This window comes from Gymnodraco acuticeps, unplaced genomic scaffold, assembly GCF_902827175.1.
Source record: "Gymnodraco acuticeps unplaced genomic scaffold, fGymAcu1.1, whole genome shotgun sequence".
In the NCBI taxonomy this organism is placed as follows: Eukaryota; Metazoa; Chordata; class Actinopteri; order Perciformes; family Bathydraconidae; genus Gymnodraco; species Gymnodraco acuticeps.
Window position 1 is genome coordinate 517,387 of NW_022989983.1, and position 18,933 is coordinate 536,319.

Here is an 18,933-nt window from a genome sequence, read left to right on the forward strand (position 1 = left end):
GGGAGAAAGTGCTGTTTTAGCCCATCAAATAGGAAGATGCCCTGCTTTTCTCTGTTCTATATCATATTACACTTACTATCTTTGGGGTTTGGATTCAAAATATTTAAAGGCTCAAAGGTTTTATGCTCATATGCACAATACAGCGTAGTTGTTGGCAATGAAGATATTAAATCCTAGGCTCTTCCAACAGTGCAAAATACAATAATTAAGACATCAAGTCATAGAAAAAGACAAGGTGACACAATGGTGCAAGTAAAATGCAAAAATAAATGAACTTGAAAAACAAGATACATATATATAAAGACATCATTTTGGACTTTGAGAAAATAGGATGGACATTTATCACTATTTTCTGACAATTTATAGACCATAAAAGTCAGCAATTAATCTAGAAAGATAATTGTTAGTTTTAGCTCTAATCTTGACTGAATGTCTGTGTTTTTAATCTAAACTTTACAGCCCAAGCTGTTGTCCCGTGAGCTGTTAGATTTGGTGGCTTCACATTTTACCCTGAAGGAGAAGGAATACTTTGGGTTGAGCTACATAGATGACACGTAAGTACATTTCCTACTCTTACAGGCTTTTTACAGACAAAACATTTAGCAGTGTGTGTTTGTTTTTGTATACAGTACATTTTCTTTAAATGAAAGAGGTTGGTTGATTAAGAACCTTTTTTACAGAAGCCTTTACGATAGCAGTATTTCAACACATGATTTGTTCCTCTTTCCCTGAACAGGGGCCAGAATAACTGGCTCCAGCTGGATCGTAAAGTCCTCGATCATGACTTCTCCAAGACTTCGGGCCCTTTGGAACTCAAATTCCTCGTGAGGTGAGTGCTTTTACTGTAAAAGCTTGCCAAATGTTGAATACTGCTGTGCTTTATTAGTAACGTCAGCCTATACCGAAGAAAGGAGAGGCCTAATAAGAAGAATATGGTTTGTGTGTTGAGAGCTTTATGGCCTCCAAGGCATGTCCTGACCAGCAGGTGGCACCGATGCAACAGTTTACACATGCTTTTTATGTGATTGATAAACTCTTTCACTACTATTAAGTCTCTGATTAAATGCTAAATGTATTTACCTATACATTTCTTCTCAGATTTTACATTGAGAAGATCACCTACTTGAAAGACAACGCAACAGTGGAGCTCTTCTTCCTGAACGCTAAATCTTTAGTGTCTAATGTAAGTGTTTTAAGCATTATTTAAGCATATATTTATGTTTATATCCTAGTAATTCAATGTTGTATATCCTTCAGTTCCAGATCATTAAACACCTTAGTTGATAGTATGATAAGATGTCTAGAATCCAACAATTGAAAGGAAAAATGTCTTCATTTACAGATTCATGGGCAACAGATTTCTTTAAACTTGGGGCTGATGGTCAGATGATCAATATGTTGGATATTTTTGTTGTGTTTATATATAAATGATTCATACCATACTGTTTATTGAAAAAAATAAGTGTCTCAGTAATGTGATGTCACAACATTTACATTTTTTGAAACTCTTGACGCACACTGCTGTTGCTCTTACTGCTGCGTTCAAGTGCTGTTTGAAATGTCACACTTTTACGCAAACTTATGATTCATACGGTCATGCAAGCAATTGTGTTATTGTTTGATCAGCAACTGTTAGTATTTCCTTCAAAAGTATTTCTCAACACTTACAGAGTTTTGAAAAGTTACAGGTTAAGGCTATTATCAGGATAAGGTGGGGTATTTTTGTTTTGATTTAAGTAGATTTTGTAGCTTTTAAAGCAAAGTAAATCCTCACATGAGTCTTGTAGCAAGTGTTTCCTCAAAACAATTAGATAACATAGTTCAAAGTGAAATAATACAACGATATTTTAGTATGGTAACACACAATATTATAACGGACTGTAAGAAAAGTAACGTAATACAGTCACTTGTGTAATTTTGGCTAAAATTCAAATAAAGGACAAAGTGTGGTACCAGCCCTTTATACAGTCTATGTACCAGCCATATCGATACAGTTCTAGGAAGGTAGTTGCTGTATGTGGATTTGGAACCGTACGAGGAGCACTTGAATGCAGCATATGATTAGACGTTGCAGTGCAGCTTTTTTTTCGCGGGGAGAGCTGGCTGGTCACCATGGGAGACGGAGACTGTTGAACCTGCTTTCAGACCGTACCACTTTACAGAGGGGGCTGTAACTCCAGGCAGGACCTTCAACTAGTCTTACTGGGGACCAGTGTGTGTTTTGTCGCCTGTAGAAAATTAAGGCTAACTCAGGCGCTGAAAGAACAGCAGTAAACACACTTCAGGGATAGTTCCACACACACTGTATTGTGTGTGCGGCAGTGGTTCGGTCGGTAACGGTGGGACGAGGTACGGGACAGGAGGATTTTCAAGTCAAGTGTTTCGGACGGGCTGCACTTTGTGTGTGCATGGTTTTAACGAAAAGACACCGTTAATTTTCAACATTTTTTACAACAGGGGACCATCGAAGTGGAGAGTGAAAATGTTTTCAAGTTAGCCGCATTCGCATTGCAGGTAAGAAGGAGTTTATCGCAGGCTTTCTGCACTGAAATGTTTGTCACTCACCCACAACATGAATGGAGACGGTTGGTCATATTTGAAAACAGTTGTCTCTCCTGAGGGTGCTTAGGTCGGAGCTATTATTTAAGAAACTGTCTCTTGTATAATTAAAATGTGCTTTTAAATGTGCCAGTTTTGTTGAGTTAGTGTTATCTCCAGTACTAGATAAATTAACATTTGGTCAAACTAAATGTTTTGATGTTTTATCGTGTAAAGTTACCATTGTAGCAGATAGTTCAGGTAGCTAACACCAGAGCCCTAGAGAGATAAAGGGCTCTGGCTAACACTAGCATAACAGTTACGTTAAATCAATTAATACGTATTGCATTTTCCCTTCGTGCTTTTACTAACTGTATTATTTCCTTCTTTTTAAGGAGGCTAAAGGAGAATACACAAGGTAAGACGTTTTCAAATGTATAACCTAAAACCCTTTTAACGAAATAAATGTAGAAATGTGCAAAGCTGTATTGTCATTTAAAACATGTTTTGAGGGAGAAATTCAGGATACATTGGCTTGAAAGTAGTTAAAACAAAACACCTGTACATGTAAAGATTATTATTTTAAAAGCTATATGTACTTACATGTTGATATTGTTGCTGTTTTGGTTAACACAGGCATCTGTTACCTATTTGTAAAGTTTAGTGTGTGTTTCAATATTAGTTTTAATGCTGCAGGGCCTGGTGTGTCAAGTTGTTTGGTTAGTGCTCAGTGTACAAATGAGGACTGTATATAGCCTGTTAATGTTCAACTTGACTCGGTTTAGATTTTGTGTTATGCTATACTTCCTTTAGTTAATAATTTCCTTGGTTTGTTCTTGTGACATTGGCCTGAACCCCCTGCTGGCTTGCTGCCAAACATTGTCTTTTAAAATCTCTTGGCTGTTCTTTTGGTACATGCAATATGTTTACACTTGCAACAAGTTGTTTTTCTGACATGTTGTGATTGTGTCATCTCCTAGTACATGTTATGAACAGTTTGTACAAATGCACGGACATTGTGTGTAGAAGATTTGGTCCATGACACTGATACAAAACTTAGATAGTCTGTTCTGCTCATGTTTTCATAGTGGGGTTTGCTTTCAGAGGCTTGACCTGCTGATAAGGTGTGTGTTTTTTTGTCAGCCGTAGGAGTGAAGGGCATTGGCTGTGATAAGTTGAAAAAAAGCACTTTGAGTGAGTGACTAAGCTGCACAACCTGTGTGTTGTCCCAGAGCGTCACCTCTAAAGGCCTCCCTGTCCATTATGTTAAAACAAAGATGTGTGCTCTGTAAGGAATTGCACGTGTACTGTTTGTATGGCGATACAAGCAATGCTGAAAATGCAGTTTGAGCCCTTGTCAAAATCATTGCCTTTGTTCTGTTCCAAAAAACTTGGCTGCACTTTCTCAAGCTCTTAAAGCGCCCATTATCTACACAGGCATGATTGACCTGATAAATGCTCATTATTCCTCATTGCAGCATTGGTGCAGATTTATGCCTCCTCGGTGTTTTTATTACAAACTACTTCAGTGTGAAGTGCAGTGTGTGGTCTGAACCTTCATCTCATGTGGGAGTGGGGATGGGCTGCACTTTGTACTGATTCTGAAAGCACAGTAAAAGACGACCTGCCAACAAATCTGGAAGAATCGGCGAGAATAGGAGTGTGCCAAAAATATCTTTCTTTGCACAGATACTACTTTCTCCTGCACATTCTGATTTAGATGTTAGGCTGTGACACATTTAATAAAACATAGTTAAGTTGTTTACCTCAAACTTCTCTTCTCTCACTTGATTGTAGCACACAAATCTAGCACTATTCTATTGAAGTGATGCATCCCCTGCTGTCCTGAAGCAGTGTTTCATTAATGTGCTTTATACCTTCTTCTCTAAGAGTACAGGCCCTGTAATTCCCCTCATAAAGCATATTATATAAATGTCTCAGCACTGTATGAGCAAAAGGGCCCTGGAGCTGCGAGATTAGCTGTGGAGGAGTTAGGGAGACCTCCTCCTCCAGCCAGCTGCCTAAGAGGGATGAGCCAGACCCACTGTCCAATGGCAGACAACCTGGCGTCAGGAGGACTCACTGTTGTCGAGGCGGTGTGGACCAACCCCCTGCTGTGCATTGAATTAATGCACCATCGGGTTTCCAATTGTACTTGTGTCAGTTTTTTCTTTTGCTATGTCAGTTTTGCATTGCATTTTGTTCTTACCGTACTGATTCACACCACCTGGAGGTTTGATCCATAGCTGACTGTAACAAGTTCCAACTGCTCTCAAGAGGTTGGTTAAAGGGATTGTAGAAAACGGTAGGAAATCACTCTATAGATCCATGTCCTTAACTATGTCTTTAGCAGTTTAAGAGATACAGACAGTGTCTACACCACTGTATTTTACAGCTTGGGAAGGTAACATTGAAGAAGCTAAAAACAGTAAGATAGATTTTTTTAATTATTCAAATCGGAAACCCAGCGCCCTGTTGCTCACTCTTTTTTTTTTTTTTAACGAAAGTAATTGACAGTACTATTTCCATAAGGCGCTTAATCTTGCGAGAACGTCACCAAGTTGGCACCACTGAGTGCCCGTCTCTTTAGGCCTCCCTCTAACGCCAAAAATAACCACAATGAATGCAAACAATGACCATGGCTACTGTAAGTACCGCTTAGGACACAGGCAGGTCAGCCCTCTTACATATGACTGCAGTGATACCAGGTTTTTGTCTTTTTTCCCCAAAAAAATTGTCAAAGTTATTGATTTATTTATTGCTGTCTGCATGTTAAGAGTATTTCAACAAATTATAACTAGTGTTTCTAAAATATATGACCAAACCTAGCTTTAAAGGCATGTTATATATGTTGATTACTCACATTATCCCAAATGTATTTAATCATTTTCAAACCCAGCGAATTCTGTCAATTTCATCGAGGTTAAAAGTCCTTTTCTGGGTTGTTTTTGTTGTCACCCTTTTATCCAGTATTAAGCCACATTTTTACAATACAATAGTTAAGTGTGTAAATATTTGAGTGTATAAGTTACTGTTTTTAACAGTGTGACCTGGACCGTTTGTTATGGTCAAATAATCTGGTTAAACCCCCCGAACAACGGATGATACAACAACTGGGATATCTTGACTTCAATGTCAAACTCCCATGATCCCACGCTACTTCCCAATACCAGCAAACCCTGTCTTTTGTTATGGTTTTGATTAAGAGATCCCTCCCGGCAGAAAATAACATATTGTATAAATAACTGCCATACAATTTGAACCAACTTTGATTAACACATTATCATTTGTGTTTGAATCTTACCCACGGAAAGAATATTACACCCAGACGGTTTTAGTCCTTAGTTCTATTTGCAGGTGCAGCCTGTAGTTAGTGGTTCATTCACAGCAACAGGCCCTCTCATTGTGTTCCCTCCACACAGTCTCAGCGTAGTGGAATAGCTGACGCATGAGTATTATCTCTCCCCACGCTGGGTACGCTGGGCTGGGCTGCACCGGGTGTAGGAATTGCCCCCGCGCTGCAGGCTGTGGAGAGATAACAGACGTAGTAATGAATTCCAGATTGCTGACAGGGCAGCGCGGCTGTGGAGTAGATCACCCCGACAACACCGGGCCCCAGCTCCCCATAAAATGTATGCCATCAAACACACAGCGAAGTGCCGTGGCAGCAAAACTCAGTCAACCTAGGAGAGGTAGCTACAGGGAAGAGTGATTCAAGTGCCTCTACCCGTGTTTTTGTTTAGTAAGCTGGTTCACATAACTGGATCATCATGGCCATGTCCCCCCATGTCAGCGGCTGTTAAACTCCAATCATCTGTTAAAGAAGGAGGCAAAAATGGATGTTCAAGGTCAAATGGCCATTGACCTAGAATCAACTGATTGTTATGTTGGCTTTATAGAGTGGTGCAGGACTGAGTCATCTGCATTTTAACACACTTGAATTCAACAGTTTTTTTTTTTACAATTTTCATGATATAGACTGTTTAGTACAAGCTGAAGCATTCATTTGAAATTGTTCGACAACATAAAATATATAAGTTAATAATGACAGCAGTTATTAACAAGTGAACAATGATACTACTTCACGCCAAGCAGTATCCACCTTTAGCCTACCGGTGGTGATGTGCCATACAGTACGACTAATGTGGTTTGTTTTTAGGCTATTGTTAGCTTTTGAACTTTTGCGATTGCATTTGGTCTTCAACACTTATAGTGGTATTACATTGTGGAGATAATCCTGCTGAACAAAACATGCAAGTATCCCAAAGATCTTGTGTTTTTTGCTTAAGAAACCAAAATCCAATGGAAAAATCCCAATTACTTTTGTAGAGGGAGCCCTTTGCCATGCTAACTTCCAGGTTGCTCTACAAAAATCTGTCATCCCCGCCCTACTCTATTGTTCTAGCTGACACAATACTTGGGGATGATCTAATATTGTATATCATGTTGTGTATTTTGTGTTGTTGACCTACACATTTGGACTTCTGTCTCAGAGGCCACGGGCTGTTTTGCAGCAGCACCGGTGCTCGTACAATACTTTTCAACACGGGGAGAGGCTGCCAAGTGCTTGTGAATGGCTTTTGTTCAGTTCTCTGGTGGACTGGCCCTCAAAGCCAGAGCCCTTTTTGTCCAGAGAAACTGTAGACCTAGTCCTCCCTCCCACATGATGTTGGAGTGACTCATAGTTCACTATCATAGACCTTGACAGTAACAAACTCCACAGTTTGTCCGTACAGATAACACGGCTGGGTTTTTTTTTCTTTTTAACTTGAAGCCTTTTTCTTAACATGTTTGGCTTGTTGGTTAAACAAACCTGTTGCTTCTGCCGTGGGATCATTAGCTTATCTGTGAAAGTCAATCAATATGAAGTAGTTTACCTGCAGTGTGCATGACTGTTGAGAACCTGCATGAAATGGGCTTTTGGTGTTTTTTAAAACATGTTTTGCCAAGTCCCTTAAAGGGCTCTGTACTGCTTAAAGGATCTACGTGGGCTTTGTAAATTAAATCTGGCAAGACATGAATGAAACTCAAGCTTAGTTTTGGCAAGCAGTACACATTTTTATAGATAAGAAAGATGAAAATATAATCCTGCCACTGCACCTTTTCTAAAGGTTTGCGAACATGAGTTATTGCTGCCATGCCTTAAGATAGAAATTCAAACCACACTGTGAAAGTCCAAACACGTGGAGAAAGGTTCTTTGTACAGCTTCAGACTTTGAGGTTGATATACTTGTTTTAATATATCTCCCTTTCCTTAAGGTCCACATGTTAGTATGGAGCAACCGGCAGTGAAACAACGACGTAGTGCTTTACGTTTTGGGTCATATTTGTTTCTGTTTTTCAGGACATAACCACTGACTTTGTGTAAAGGATGTGTAGGAGTTAGTCATTGGACAGTGATAACTTGTCTCATCAATCAACAGTGTCATGTTGGTGCTTTGCTCTCTCTCGTATCTAAAGCATAGATGTGTAACTATAAAGGACTCTTGTTATTATGAATGAATACATGTTCTATATTCAAGTTGTGTATGCTTGTTTTCCAGTGCTGAGGCTGCCAGATCTCACCTGAAGCAGTTCCCAGTTCTGCCCACCAGAGTGTTACAGGAGCACCCATCCCTCAATTACTGGTGAGTTATGGCGGTTGATATGTTTATTTTAACCAATATCACAGTCTTTTCTCCACAAGGTTCTAGGGCTACACAAAATGAGGATTACCGGTTACCACTACAGTTAGGGTTGGGTATCGTTTGAATTTCCACGATTCTGATTCCGATTCTTCTTTTCGATTCCGGTTCTTAACGGTTCTCAATTCCGATTCTTTGAGGGGCAGGGTAAAAAAATGATACATGCTTCTTCCACCAAAAAAAATTACATTTATTCGAGAAACTTTTACACAGGTTAGTTTACAACAGTGGTTCTCAAACTTTTTCTGTCAGGCCCCCCCTTTGGAGAAAAAAAAAAGTCGGGCCCCCCCAACACAAATAGTCAGGCTCAGTAGCGGCGCCAGAGATTTATTTTGGGGGTGCTGTGGGGTAGCTTGACGTTTCATAGAGGGTGCTCAAACATTTAGGGTTTCCCATTAATGTACCGGTCGCTACAGTGGAATGTTCTACTGCAACACTCCCCACACGCATATACACAGTGTGACTGTTACCATGAAGGCTCGATAATCAGCTCACGGCATATAGGTGTAAGCAGGGGTAAAGTGCTATTTTTACAGGTGGTGTGTGGACCTCACATAGGGGGGTCCTCACCTCCTCTAGGGGGGTCCGAGGGCAAGCTCCCCCGGGAAGATTTATTTTTAAATATTGAAGTTAAATGCATCAATCTGATGCACTTTGAGAGCAACATGAAGAGATCTATGGATACCTCTCTCAACACCCATATGAACTGTAAACAGATTTACTTTTTCTTTATGGATATTTTACAAATCACCCTTTTAAACTTTATTCTTTTTTTACTCTCATATAGTATTTCATACCTGTTTTTCATTTATTCTCTTATTTTTGTATAACTATAATGATCATATAAACGTGTGCCTAGGAAATAATTGTTTACATTAATGGTGACCAAAACGTTTGAGACCCACTGAGATAACACTGAGAGTCCTTTAGCTCACTGAGTCTCTCAGTCTGACAGGAGAGGACTCTCCTCCACTTTGTTGTTGAAAAAACTCCTTATATCTGTTAGCGTAGCTCGCTAGCACCAGAAGCTAACAACAACGATCTCCAGTACCGGTGCGCTCTCTCTCGCTTGTGCACACAAAATGGCTCGTTTCACACACACACAGTCGAGCTTTAATGAAACACAGAGACCCAGACGTAATAGTACTGTACTGCGTTATATTTTTTTCGATTTTGTTTTTTTTATAACCATTTTTCCTCCTGGTCTCTCGCGCCCCCCCTGGCATGACTCTGACTTTGAGAACCACTGGTTTACAGTAATGTTCACATTAATCAGTCTGTTTATATTCACTGCTATGTAACTGTAACCTGAGAACCACTGAAGCTACAACAGTCCAACTTTTAAAGGAAACCCCCCCCCCCCATTTAAAAACAGTTCTTGTTGAGAAAAACAAGCATATCTGCCTTCTCAGGCATACCGGGAAGAAATGTTTGAACATTTTAAAGTAAAATGCTTCAATCTGGTGCACTTTAAGCAGAATGACTAGAGACTAGATCAGGGGTGCCCAACCTTTTTTGAACCGAGAGCTACTTTTAAAGCTGCCAGTCTGCCGAGATCTACCAGTCCAAATAGAGACGCGTAGCCATTACTGACAGCCTACTACCAGGTAAATACACACTTCTACTTGTATAAAACTGACCTTTGTACGATTAATACTTCATAAAATACTGCAGATCCTTTATCTTACCTCTTTCTAATCTACACACATACAAGTATTTAACTGAAGTTACACAACAGTGTTGTTGATACAGAGTTGGAGTTTATTCACACGTCACTACAGTGGGTAATGTTTTCAAGAAACATTGAACAGTGCTGCCACATATGACACAGGGAAAAAGAAAAGACTCTGAACTCTTTCTTTGCCATTATATAAAAATAGTGTTGCTACAAAAGTATATATTCGGCTTACTAATAAGACGACTCAGATCTGAAGCTACACAGGAATCTGCTGCAACAGTGCAATAAAAAAGACAAAATTAATAGAATCAAACCCTTTTTTTGTTGCATTTTAGTAGAGTATAAAAAGAAATGCCTTTTTAAAATAGGATGCAAGCAACACTAGTTTCTTAACCTGAATTGATAATAGACTATAATCAAATTTTAAGTTTGCATTCTTATACCATTTTGTACAATAATTATAATGAATAAGTTCAAACAAACTAAAACTTACAGCTGATTAATAACGGTATCTAACTTGAGTTTTTATTATATCAAAAACCTGTTGAAATGCTTCTGTTATTTTTACTGTCCCCCAAAAGCGCGTCGGCAGCCTCCAGGAATGCTTCTTTCACAACTTCACCGTCTTTGAAAGACTTCATGTGTTTTGCAAGAACGTGACTGACACGATAAGATGCTCTGGTAGCAGCCTTGCTCTTGTTGTTGGGCCTGGTGAAAATGGACTGCTGTGCATTTAGCTGTCCTTTCAGGCCCCTCCCCTTTTGGAGCGTAGGGCAGAATTAGGAGGGAATTCCGTCTCGTAGCGTTTGTGCACTGTTTTGAAAATGCCGCTCCTAAATTACTCTTCTTCGATAAAGCCACGCTCGCATTGCAGATGAGACAGATGGACTTTGAATTGGAATAGATACAAAAATAATCATCCTCCCACTCGGAGTGAAAATTATATATTTTGGGCTTTCTTGCTTCTGCCATAATTGCAGTCTTGTGTGTGCGGACTGTCACTCCTGTTGACACGGACAATGGCCCATTCCCAAACCGCCCCCTACACCCTACCCCTCCGTTTGCGCGTTCACACGGAGGGTTCGCCATATTGAGGGCTGTTCCAAACCAACGAGTGTGGAGCGGTGTGGAGGGGGAGTGGGCTATCAAGCCCTCAAACAGCGAGTCTGCAGCGGTGCTGACTTGAGACCGGTCTCTACCTGACCGGAGTCACGCTGTGTGTGTCCGTCAGGAAACACGCTGTTTACAAGTAGTTCCAGCAAACATCCACTGATAAACTGCGATGTTAACAACCTCATGATAACCTCATATGTTTTAACTTAGGATCATACCTGTGTTTAGTCTAGAAAAAGGTAAATGTGTGCATTTTATTATAAAGTTGTGTATATTTACAGACCGTTGCAAAAACTAAGAAGCTTATAAACATCAGGTTTAAAACTAAAAGAGCTTTGAAACACAATGAAAGATGTTTGGAGTTTTATTTGAGTTATTCATTTAAACTTTTTGTCTAAGACATGGGTGGGGAACCTTTTTCCTCTCAAGGGCCATTTCAATTTTTACGATATCCTCCGAGGGCCGTATACAAGTTATTGACTTCTGCTTAAAAATACTAAAATCACAGCCCATTCATTTGGCCTTTCTTTCATGATGTGCAAAGAAAAAGCAACCTCTGAATCCAGATATCTCACCATGACTCGCGCATGCATGTGCACGGTTGTGGCATGACCACCAAAACAGAAAGATATGGACACAAGATGTGTGCTAATGTATTTAGTTTCCTATCCATGTGGACATGATTTAAGTGTGTGTGGGGGGAGGGATTTTTTTTTTTAAATATTGAAGTCCAAAGCATCAATCTGGTGCACTTTGAGAGCAACATGAGGAGATCTATGGATACCTCTCTCAACACCCATATGAAACAGAACTGTAAGCAGATTTATTTTTCTTTATGGATATTTTACAAATCACTCCCCTTTCAAACTGTATTCTTAATAACAACTTTTTGTTACCGTCATATAGTATTTTATACCTGTTTACTTTATTCTCTTATTTTTTTATAACTCTAATGACCATATAAAGATGTGCCTTTACCTCACTGGTTGTAGAAAAAGCTTCTTATATTCGTTAGCATAGCTAGCTAACCAGATGCTAATAACAACAAAGTTATTGACTGTATGATCAGTATGACAGATGAGCAGATCGCCACTGGGCTTTCAACTAAAGACACTGCGGCATGTGTACGGCTCCTTATCGGTAATGCAATTTCTGGAAGTGCCGGAGCGGCGTTCTGGTGCTCTCGACAGAACTGCACCCCTATCAGACTAGACATATACCATATAAAGGAGTGCCTTGGAAATATGTGTTTACATAAATTGTGATCAAAACGTTTGAGACCCACTGAGATAACTTAGACTAAAGTGAACTATCTAAACACTCAAGAGTCCTTTATCTCACTGAGCTGTAGTTATCAGCCTCTCAGTCTGACTGGAGAGGACTCTCCCTCCACATCATTGTAGAAACATCTTCTTCTTCCGTTAGAGCAGCTAGCACCAGATGCTAATAACAACAGCGCTGGTACCGGTGCACCCTCCCTTTCTCCCTCGCTCGCTCACTCGCACTTTGGCTGTGAGCTGCGGGTGCCGGATAAGCCAACATCCCCCATTTTCATCACTTACGGCGCCCATCGTACAGGGCAAATTAAAAGTGTAACCGGGATGAAAAGGGTGTTACATTTACTTAATTATGAATGTTGTTACATCAAGGCCGAAAATTAGGATGAGCGCCAACGGTCAAAACATTTTTTTTTCTTTTTCAGAGCTGTCAGCGCAGCGCCTCCACAGATCTGGCGCCCTAGGCGAACATCTATAACGCCAGTGCGACGGGCCAGCCCTGGTCTTAGGTTACGCTCTAGGAAGTGTAGGTACAACCACAGTCTATGGGTACAACCAGGGTGGGATTTTCACGGCGGCCATGACGGCCATGGCCGTCGTAGCCCCTCCGTCTGGCCGTTATGCCCCACAAATAATTGTACGTCCTACGGCCACCGTGGCCTTTGGGCCCCTCGCACAGTTAAAAGTTGCTTTAAAAGCGTCAGAACAGTGGTTTCTGAACTGCATTATGCTGCGTTCACAACGGACGCGATGCGAATACTCGCATTGCTCCAACCGCTGGAGTTTCACCTCGGCTGTCAGCTGTGTTTACTCCTGTCATTCAAACAGGACGCGCTGGAGTGGGGGCGGGGCTTATATCCATGGAAATACTGTGGTGGAAACCAACTACGACCAAATTAACCTGTTTTATCGTGATTTCATTGTAATGCACGTTTCAAAATGATGCCGAAGTAACTAAATACTGATAACGGTTAGTACAAACCATGCTTTAATGCTTTGACAAGTGTGCAGACAAGACGGCATGCAAAACCTTTTAAAATGCGTGTTTTGTGAATGGAGATTGGATCGATCAGGCTAAACTAACGTTGTAGCTGCTCCGTCCAAACTCACAACAACGTCCTAAAGACAGAATTAAAGCAGCGACTGTATTCGTCATGACACAGACAGTCTGTGGTTTGTACATCTTTAACTTTTGTCCAGTTTCTGAACAGATATGAAGAGCTGTGAGGAGTTGACTAAAGAGACACATGCACGCACACACACACACACACGCACGCACACACACGCACACACACACACACACACACACTTCAAAGTATTGCTTGTTCATACAGTTGGATGTTGGAGCTTCATAGTGCACTGCTGAATGATGTATGTGCAGAGTTTGCCCCTTGAAGGCTGTTTCTTCTGCTCTGAAATGGAATATATTTGTTACATATTAATAGAATTTTTGATTTTTAGATTTCATTTTGGATTTGTGAATGGGAGAAGTAGTAGATGGAAAACATACCAAACACTAATTATTCAAAGTAAAGTATTTCATTGTATATACGGTAATACTAAGGAGGCATAGGCCTATATGATGATACGATTATTGATATTAAAAAAGTGATTTGTTTTTTGTCATTAGAAAGTAAAGTTATTTATCTGTAAGCTCCAAGTCCTAATGTTTCCCTCAATGGCCTTTGTGCCCTGGCATGTGGCCTTTCCGCCCTGAAAAAACGTGTGACACCAAAGGCCAAATGGCCTTGCCCCTAAAATGAGGAAAATCCAAGCCTGGGTACAACGCTACATTTCCCGCCCCGCCGCAGTTATACAGTAGGCTACGGAGAGCGGTGAGAAACATTTCCTCAGGCATCGAAAAGCAGAACCAAAATTCACATGTCTAATACCTCATTCACACCAACGCAACTCCGGTTCAAGCTCCGTGCTAGAGCTTTTCAGGTTCAGAACCGGTTCTTCGGTTTAGCTCCGGCTCTTTTCACACTGCCCAGAGTCCGACTGGTGCTGCGTCATTGCATCATCGTTTGCGTCATGACGTAACCGTTTGCGTGCCTGCTTCATAAAGCCAAACCGCGCGGAAACCCCTCACAGCTGACACCGACAACAACAACAATGGCTGATTGTGCTCCAGCTTCCTCTGTACCTCTTCGGAAGACCAGATTCCCAGTAAGTAGTAGGTCTCTTCAGTGGACCACTGCTGCTTGTTAAGTTTCTCCATCGTTTCTCTGGCCGGGCAATTTTTTGGTGCTTGAAACGAACCGGATTCCGGAGCTAAGAGGCTGCTCCGCTGCGGTGTGAACAGGAAAACCCGGTGCTTTTCAAGCTCCAGCTCCGAACCGGCCCTGAAACACCGTTAGTATGAATGAGGTATAAATGATGCCGTTGGAATCGATATGTTGGAACCGGAACCGGTTCTCGGTACCCAACCCAAGAATAAACCAGGAACAAAAACAGAAATGCAATGCCGTACATTTGCTTAAAATAAGCCACACCATTGTAAGTGCTTTCAGTGTTTCCCCTACCATTGCCCTGAAATTCAAGGAGTTAAAAAAATAAATAATAATACTTATATATATATATATATGTATAACACCAAATAGCAACTAATCTATATCTACTAGGGATGTAACGATACCAAAAACTCACGGTACGATAATATCGCGATAACAAGTCCACGGTACGATATTTATCGCGATATTGAATAATAAAGGGGACACAAAATTTAAAAAAAAAAATTTCAATACAATTTTTTTTTTCTCAAATGTTTCTTTATTAAATAATAAATCTGATTTGTACAGCATTTTAGTAGGATAGCAGTATTTTAAAGTGTCAAAAACAAAGTGACAGTAACAGACTAGAACAAGAAAACCAGTGTTTTTGTAAGGCAAGGCAAGTTTATTTATATAGCACTTTTCAACACAAGGCAATTCAAAGTGCTTTACAAAAAATGAAAGACATTAAGAAAATGGCATTTAAAATCAGTCATTAAAAAGAACAGCTAATAAAATAAACATTAAAAGAAAAAATACATGGATAAAAGTTACAGTGCAGTCTAAGATATGAATAGTTCAATTAAAAGCAGCGACAAAAAGAAAAGTCTTCAGTTGTACCTACTATACTAGTACTACCAAACAAAGTAGGCATTTTCTTTGTGCCACTGCATCTCACAAATAAATAAGGACATTTAATAATCAGACCCTGCAATAAAATAAATCTAGTTTCACTTTAGTTTTTCTAGTAACTCAACTCAAACTCACTAGTCACTCACTCAGCATCATCAGACAGGTTTTTAGGAATATGAGAATGTCCACATTTCCAGCTATTTATAAGCTGGGATGTTTGGGCATTTACAATATCCCCTGCTCTGGAAAAAACTCTCTCGCTTGGTACTGATGTTGCTGGGACAGCAGTGGTCGCGTTAACCAAATATTTTATTTAACAATGACGGAAAAATCTGAAAGCAGTCTGTCATTTTGACAGATTAGAACAAACTCGGAACAGCGCCAACGTTTCTCCGCAGCGAGGCTCTGGTGTTATGCCGTGTTATGCATGCCCTCCAAAAGGAAATGATATAGTTTCCAAACCGTACTTTGCCGTACAGATCAATACATGTCTGGGAGGTTTTGCTTTACGCTGTGCGCGCTCCCGCGAGGTGCATGCACACACGGCATAACACCGCCCCCCCCCGTTGACAGTTCACGAGCGTGCTCTCTCGTGAACTGTTCAGACCCGACGGGTAATAAGGGATTATGACGGATATTTTACGATCCTGTCTGTCAAAAAGTCTAACGCCACCTCAGTGGGACGGAGAGATATGCTTTGGCCATGGGTGACAGCAGTGGGTCAAACTGTGCATTGTCTCTCCACCACTTCAAAAACAATACAGTGTTTGTCAAGAAGGTGAGGCTTATTGACAGAGATATAAATATACTGTTGGTACTTGTCAATGTCTCTAGGTGTGTAAATGTAGCCCTGTAAATACAATGTCCTTTTGTGTTATCTGTTGTTTTATGTTCATGTTGTAACCTACTTGCTGCCATGTTGGACAGGTCTCTCTTGAAAAATAGATCGATGATCTCAATGGGACCACCTGGTTAAATAATAGGTTTAAAACAAAAATAAAAGTGTTTTAAAAAAATATTTTTTTTTTTTTTTTTTAAATCGCAGTAGATTTTGTCAGTCTCACGACGGTATTGGGACGTTTATTTACCGCGATATTCGATATATCGTTACATCCCTAATATCTACTGTCACTTTTCACATTGAACATGTGCTCTTTTATTAAATAAACTAAACGCTTTCATTTTAAGTTGTGAGGTTAGTGTTTTTGACCCTAAGAAACACTGATGCATTAATCAATAACAATAATCCACAGCTCCTCTCTCTGCTCCTGAGGATTTAAAAAATATATATCCCAATGCCCCCCCCCCCCCCCGCTCAGGCAGCACCCCCCCAAAGCAGTAAACCTAGGGGAAACACTGGCTTTGCATCAGTCTCAATTGACCTACATTCCCCTAACTTTGTTTAATAATGCGATTACATCATTTCTCGCAACAAGTATTCAGTTGTGTTTTTTTGTGTCCTACTTCTTCTAAAAGGTTCTAGTCACCTTAACATGAAGACACTATCATACAGATCCAAATGTATACAGAAACAGAAAAGGATAATAAGGGCAGGCGGTGACTCCACCTCCCCTTATCCCGCTACTCTGGCTGTTCTACAAAATGATAACAACTCATACAATCTCATTTGTTGCCATAACATTTCATCTTTGTAACCTAAATGGACCATGAGTCCTCTCCTAATCATCTTCCCATATGTCAAGGTGTGCAGATGAACGTAAATATTTTACATGAAGAATATGCTGCTTATTAGTGTTCTTCTAAAATGCAACAAATTGCTTGTTGAAATAAAAAGATAAAGAATGAATCTTCTACAGCAAAGACTCATATTAACATTTAAAGTGCAGTTACCACAACCTTAAGACAAGACTTGAGCCACGTCGTCTCTCCTGCCTCCTAAATATTGCACTGCCGAGGTGCGGTTTATTTTTCAGGCACCAGTTCCTCTTTGACACCTCTGATAAATTGTAAAGCCCCTCCAAGATGCTGTCGACTCACCTCAGTGGTCAGGACCACCTGGTTGTAAAAAGGCGTTTATTTCCCCAGAAGAACCATTTTGGGTGTTACGGTGCCTACTAGACCATCCCGGTACTTGGCAGATGGTTTCCTCTCTGATGAGGTGACTAATTAATGCCCGAGTCGCGTTAATTACGTTTGCACATTAGCCCTGCGAGTGCTCGGGGAGGTGCTGACAGCCACTGGCTATCTAAAGGATTCCTATCTGTCTGTTCAATCCACACTGCTGTTGTTGCCCCCCCCCTCTTCTGCTCACTGGTCATGTGAGGCTGCTGCAGGCTCAGTTTAATACACAAATTAAAATCACAGGCATTGGTGAGCACATGAAAACACCTCTCTGTTGTCTCTGTCTGTCCACTAAGCCTCAGGCGAGTTTTGCAGTCTCTCAACTCTATTAAAAAGGGATGATTAGAGTGGGAAGTAAATGGGATGCATTTTGCAGGAGAAGTTAGATGAGAGCTATCAGCTGGCAAGTAGGCCAGACTGCATTTACTGCATGAGCAGGCAGAATGTGTGTCAAAGAAAGAGCCCACTCTGTGTGCTGGAATGTGTAACACTCGATGGGTTTTTCATTAAGTGTTCCATCTTTCCATTTGCAGTGAGGACAAAGTGATTGAACATTACAAGAAGCTGAAGGGACTGACCAGAGGACAAGCCATTGTGCAGTAAGTTCAAAACTGACTAACTTGTGTTACACACTACTGCTTCTGATGCCCCCCCCCCCCCCTTTAACCTCTTGTGTCTGCAGTGTTGTGTCTGTTGTTGTGAGAGGTGGCTGGCTGACTGTGACCATGCCAGAATGTGCTATTAATTAGAGGGGCTCTTAAAGTGGGCAGCAGGCCAGCCTTGGCTTGTTGTGTGTTTGTGCTGCTTCATAATATCTAAGCTGTGTGATGTTATTTGGTTTGCTTTTGTTTTATTTGTTCTTAGCAACATTGACAGTTTGAATTGATAGGAGTGTAACCAAAAGCAATCAGTTACTCTTTATGAATTCTACAGGAGTCAATGTTCCCATCCATCCAGAGATGAACTTCATTTTCTCCTCTAATAGATCAGTACATGTTCTTGTGAACAAGCATAGTGGCAGTGTTTGATTACAATCAGCGTTTCCGTCGGGGGGGGGGGGCGTCTTGCCGTCATTTTTTCAGCTCGGAACGCCCTAAACTCGAGACGAGGGCGTCCAAAAAAATAAATAATTCGAGAGAAGATCGAGTTTTTATTGCTTGAAATGACGAAAAGCAAAAAGGACAAGGACATCCCTTTGTTGGAGGGGCGAAGGAGTCTGGTGGGATTCTTTTCGCCGCCAGCAAAGCGTGTTCCTGTGACGGAAAGTGTACTGCCGGCGAGCCTTGACGGGGGGTGCTAGTGGAGCACGCGTGTGAACAGCGAGCGCCGGAGCCTCGCAGCGGCGAAACTGAGGCTCCGTGGTAAACTGTAACATGACGAGCCGTTTGGGAGCCGAAAGAGACGGCTCTTCTTAGTGAGCCGAAAGAGACGTCTCT

General features: G+C 40.8%; 2 protein-coding genes across 7 annotated transcripts in view; one reads left to right on the forward strand and one right to left on the reverse strand.

Moving 5' to 3' along the window:
• The window catches only part of LOC117543708 (FERM domain-containing protein 4B-like), a 68,614-nt gene that overhangs the window by 27,481 nt on the left and 22,200 nt on the right, over window positions 1–18,933 (forward strand). For all 6 annotated transcript variants that reach the window (XR_004568600.1, XM_034212201.1, XM_034212197.1 and 3 more), the window contains exons 3-9: window positions 460–554; window positions 737–829; window positions 1,099–1,183; window positions 2,458–2,514; window positions 2,934–2,956; window positions 8,082–8,165; window positions 18,031–18,096. Coding sequence is in view for 5 of the 6 variants with exons in the window: in XM_034212201.1 (XP_034068092.1) it covers window positions 460–554; window positions 737–829; window positions 1,099–1,183; window positions 2,458–2,514; window positions 2,934–2,956; window positions 8,082–8,165; window positions 18,031–18,096 (503 nt within the window). In the remaining variant the exon portion in view is untranslated. The remainder of the gene's footprint in view (window positions 1–459; window positions 555–736; window positions 830–1,098; window positions 1,184–2,457; window positions 2,515–2,933; window positions 2,957–8,081; window positions 8,166–18,030; window positions 18,097–18,933) is intronic.
• Window positions 5,270–18,933, reverse strand: part of LOC117543709 (PRA1 family protein 3-like) — a 58,677-nt gene continuing 45,013 nt past the window's right edge. Inside the window, exon 3 of the mRNA XM_034212203.1 lies at window positions 5,270–6,063. Within this exon, the coding sequence (XP_034068094.1) occupies window positions 5,963–6,063 (101 nt within the window). The 3' untranslated portion in view covers window positions 5,270–5,962. The remainder of the gene's footprint in view (window positions 6,064–18,933) is intronic.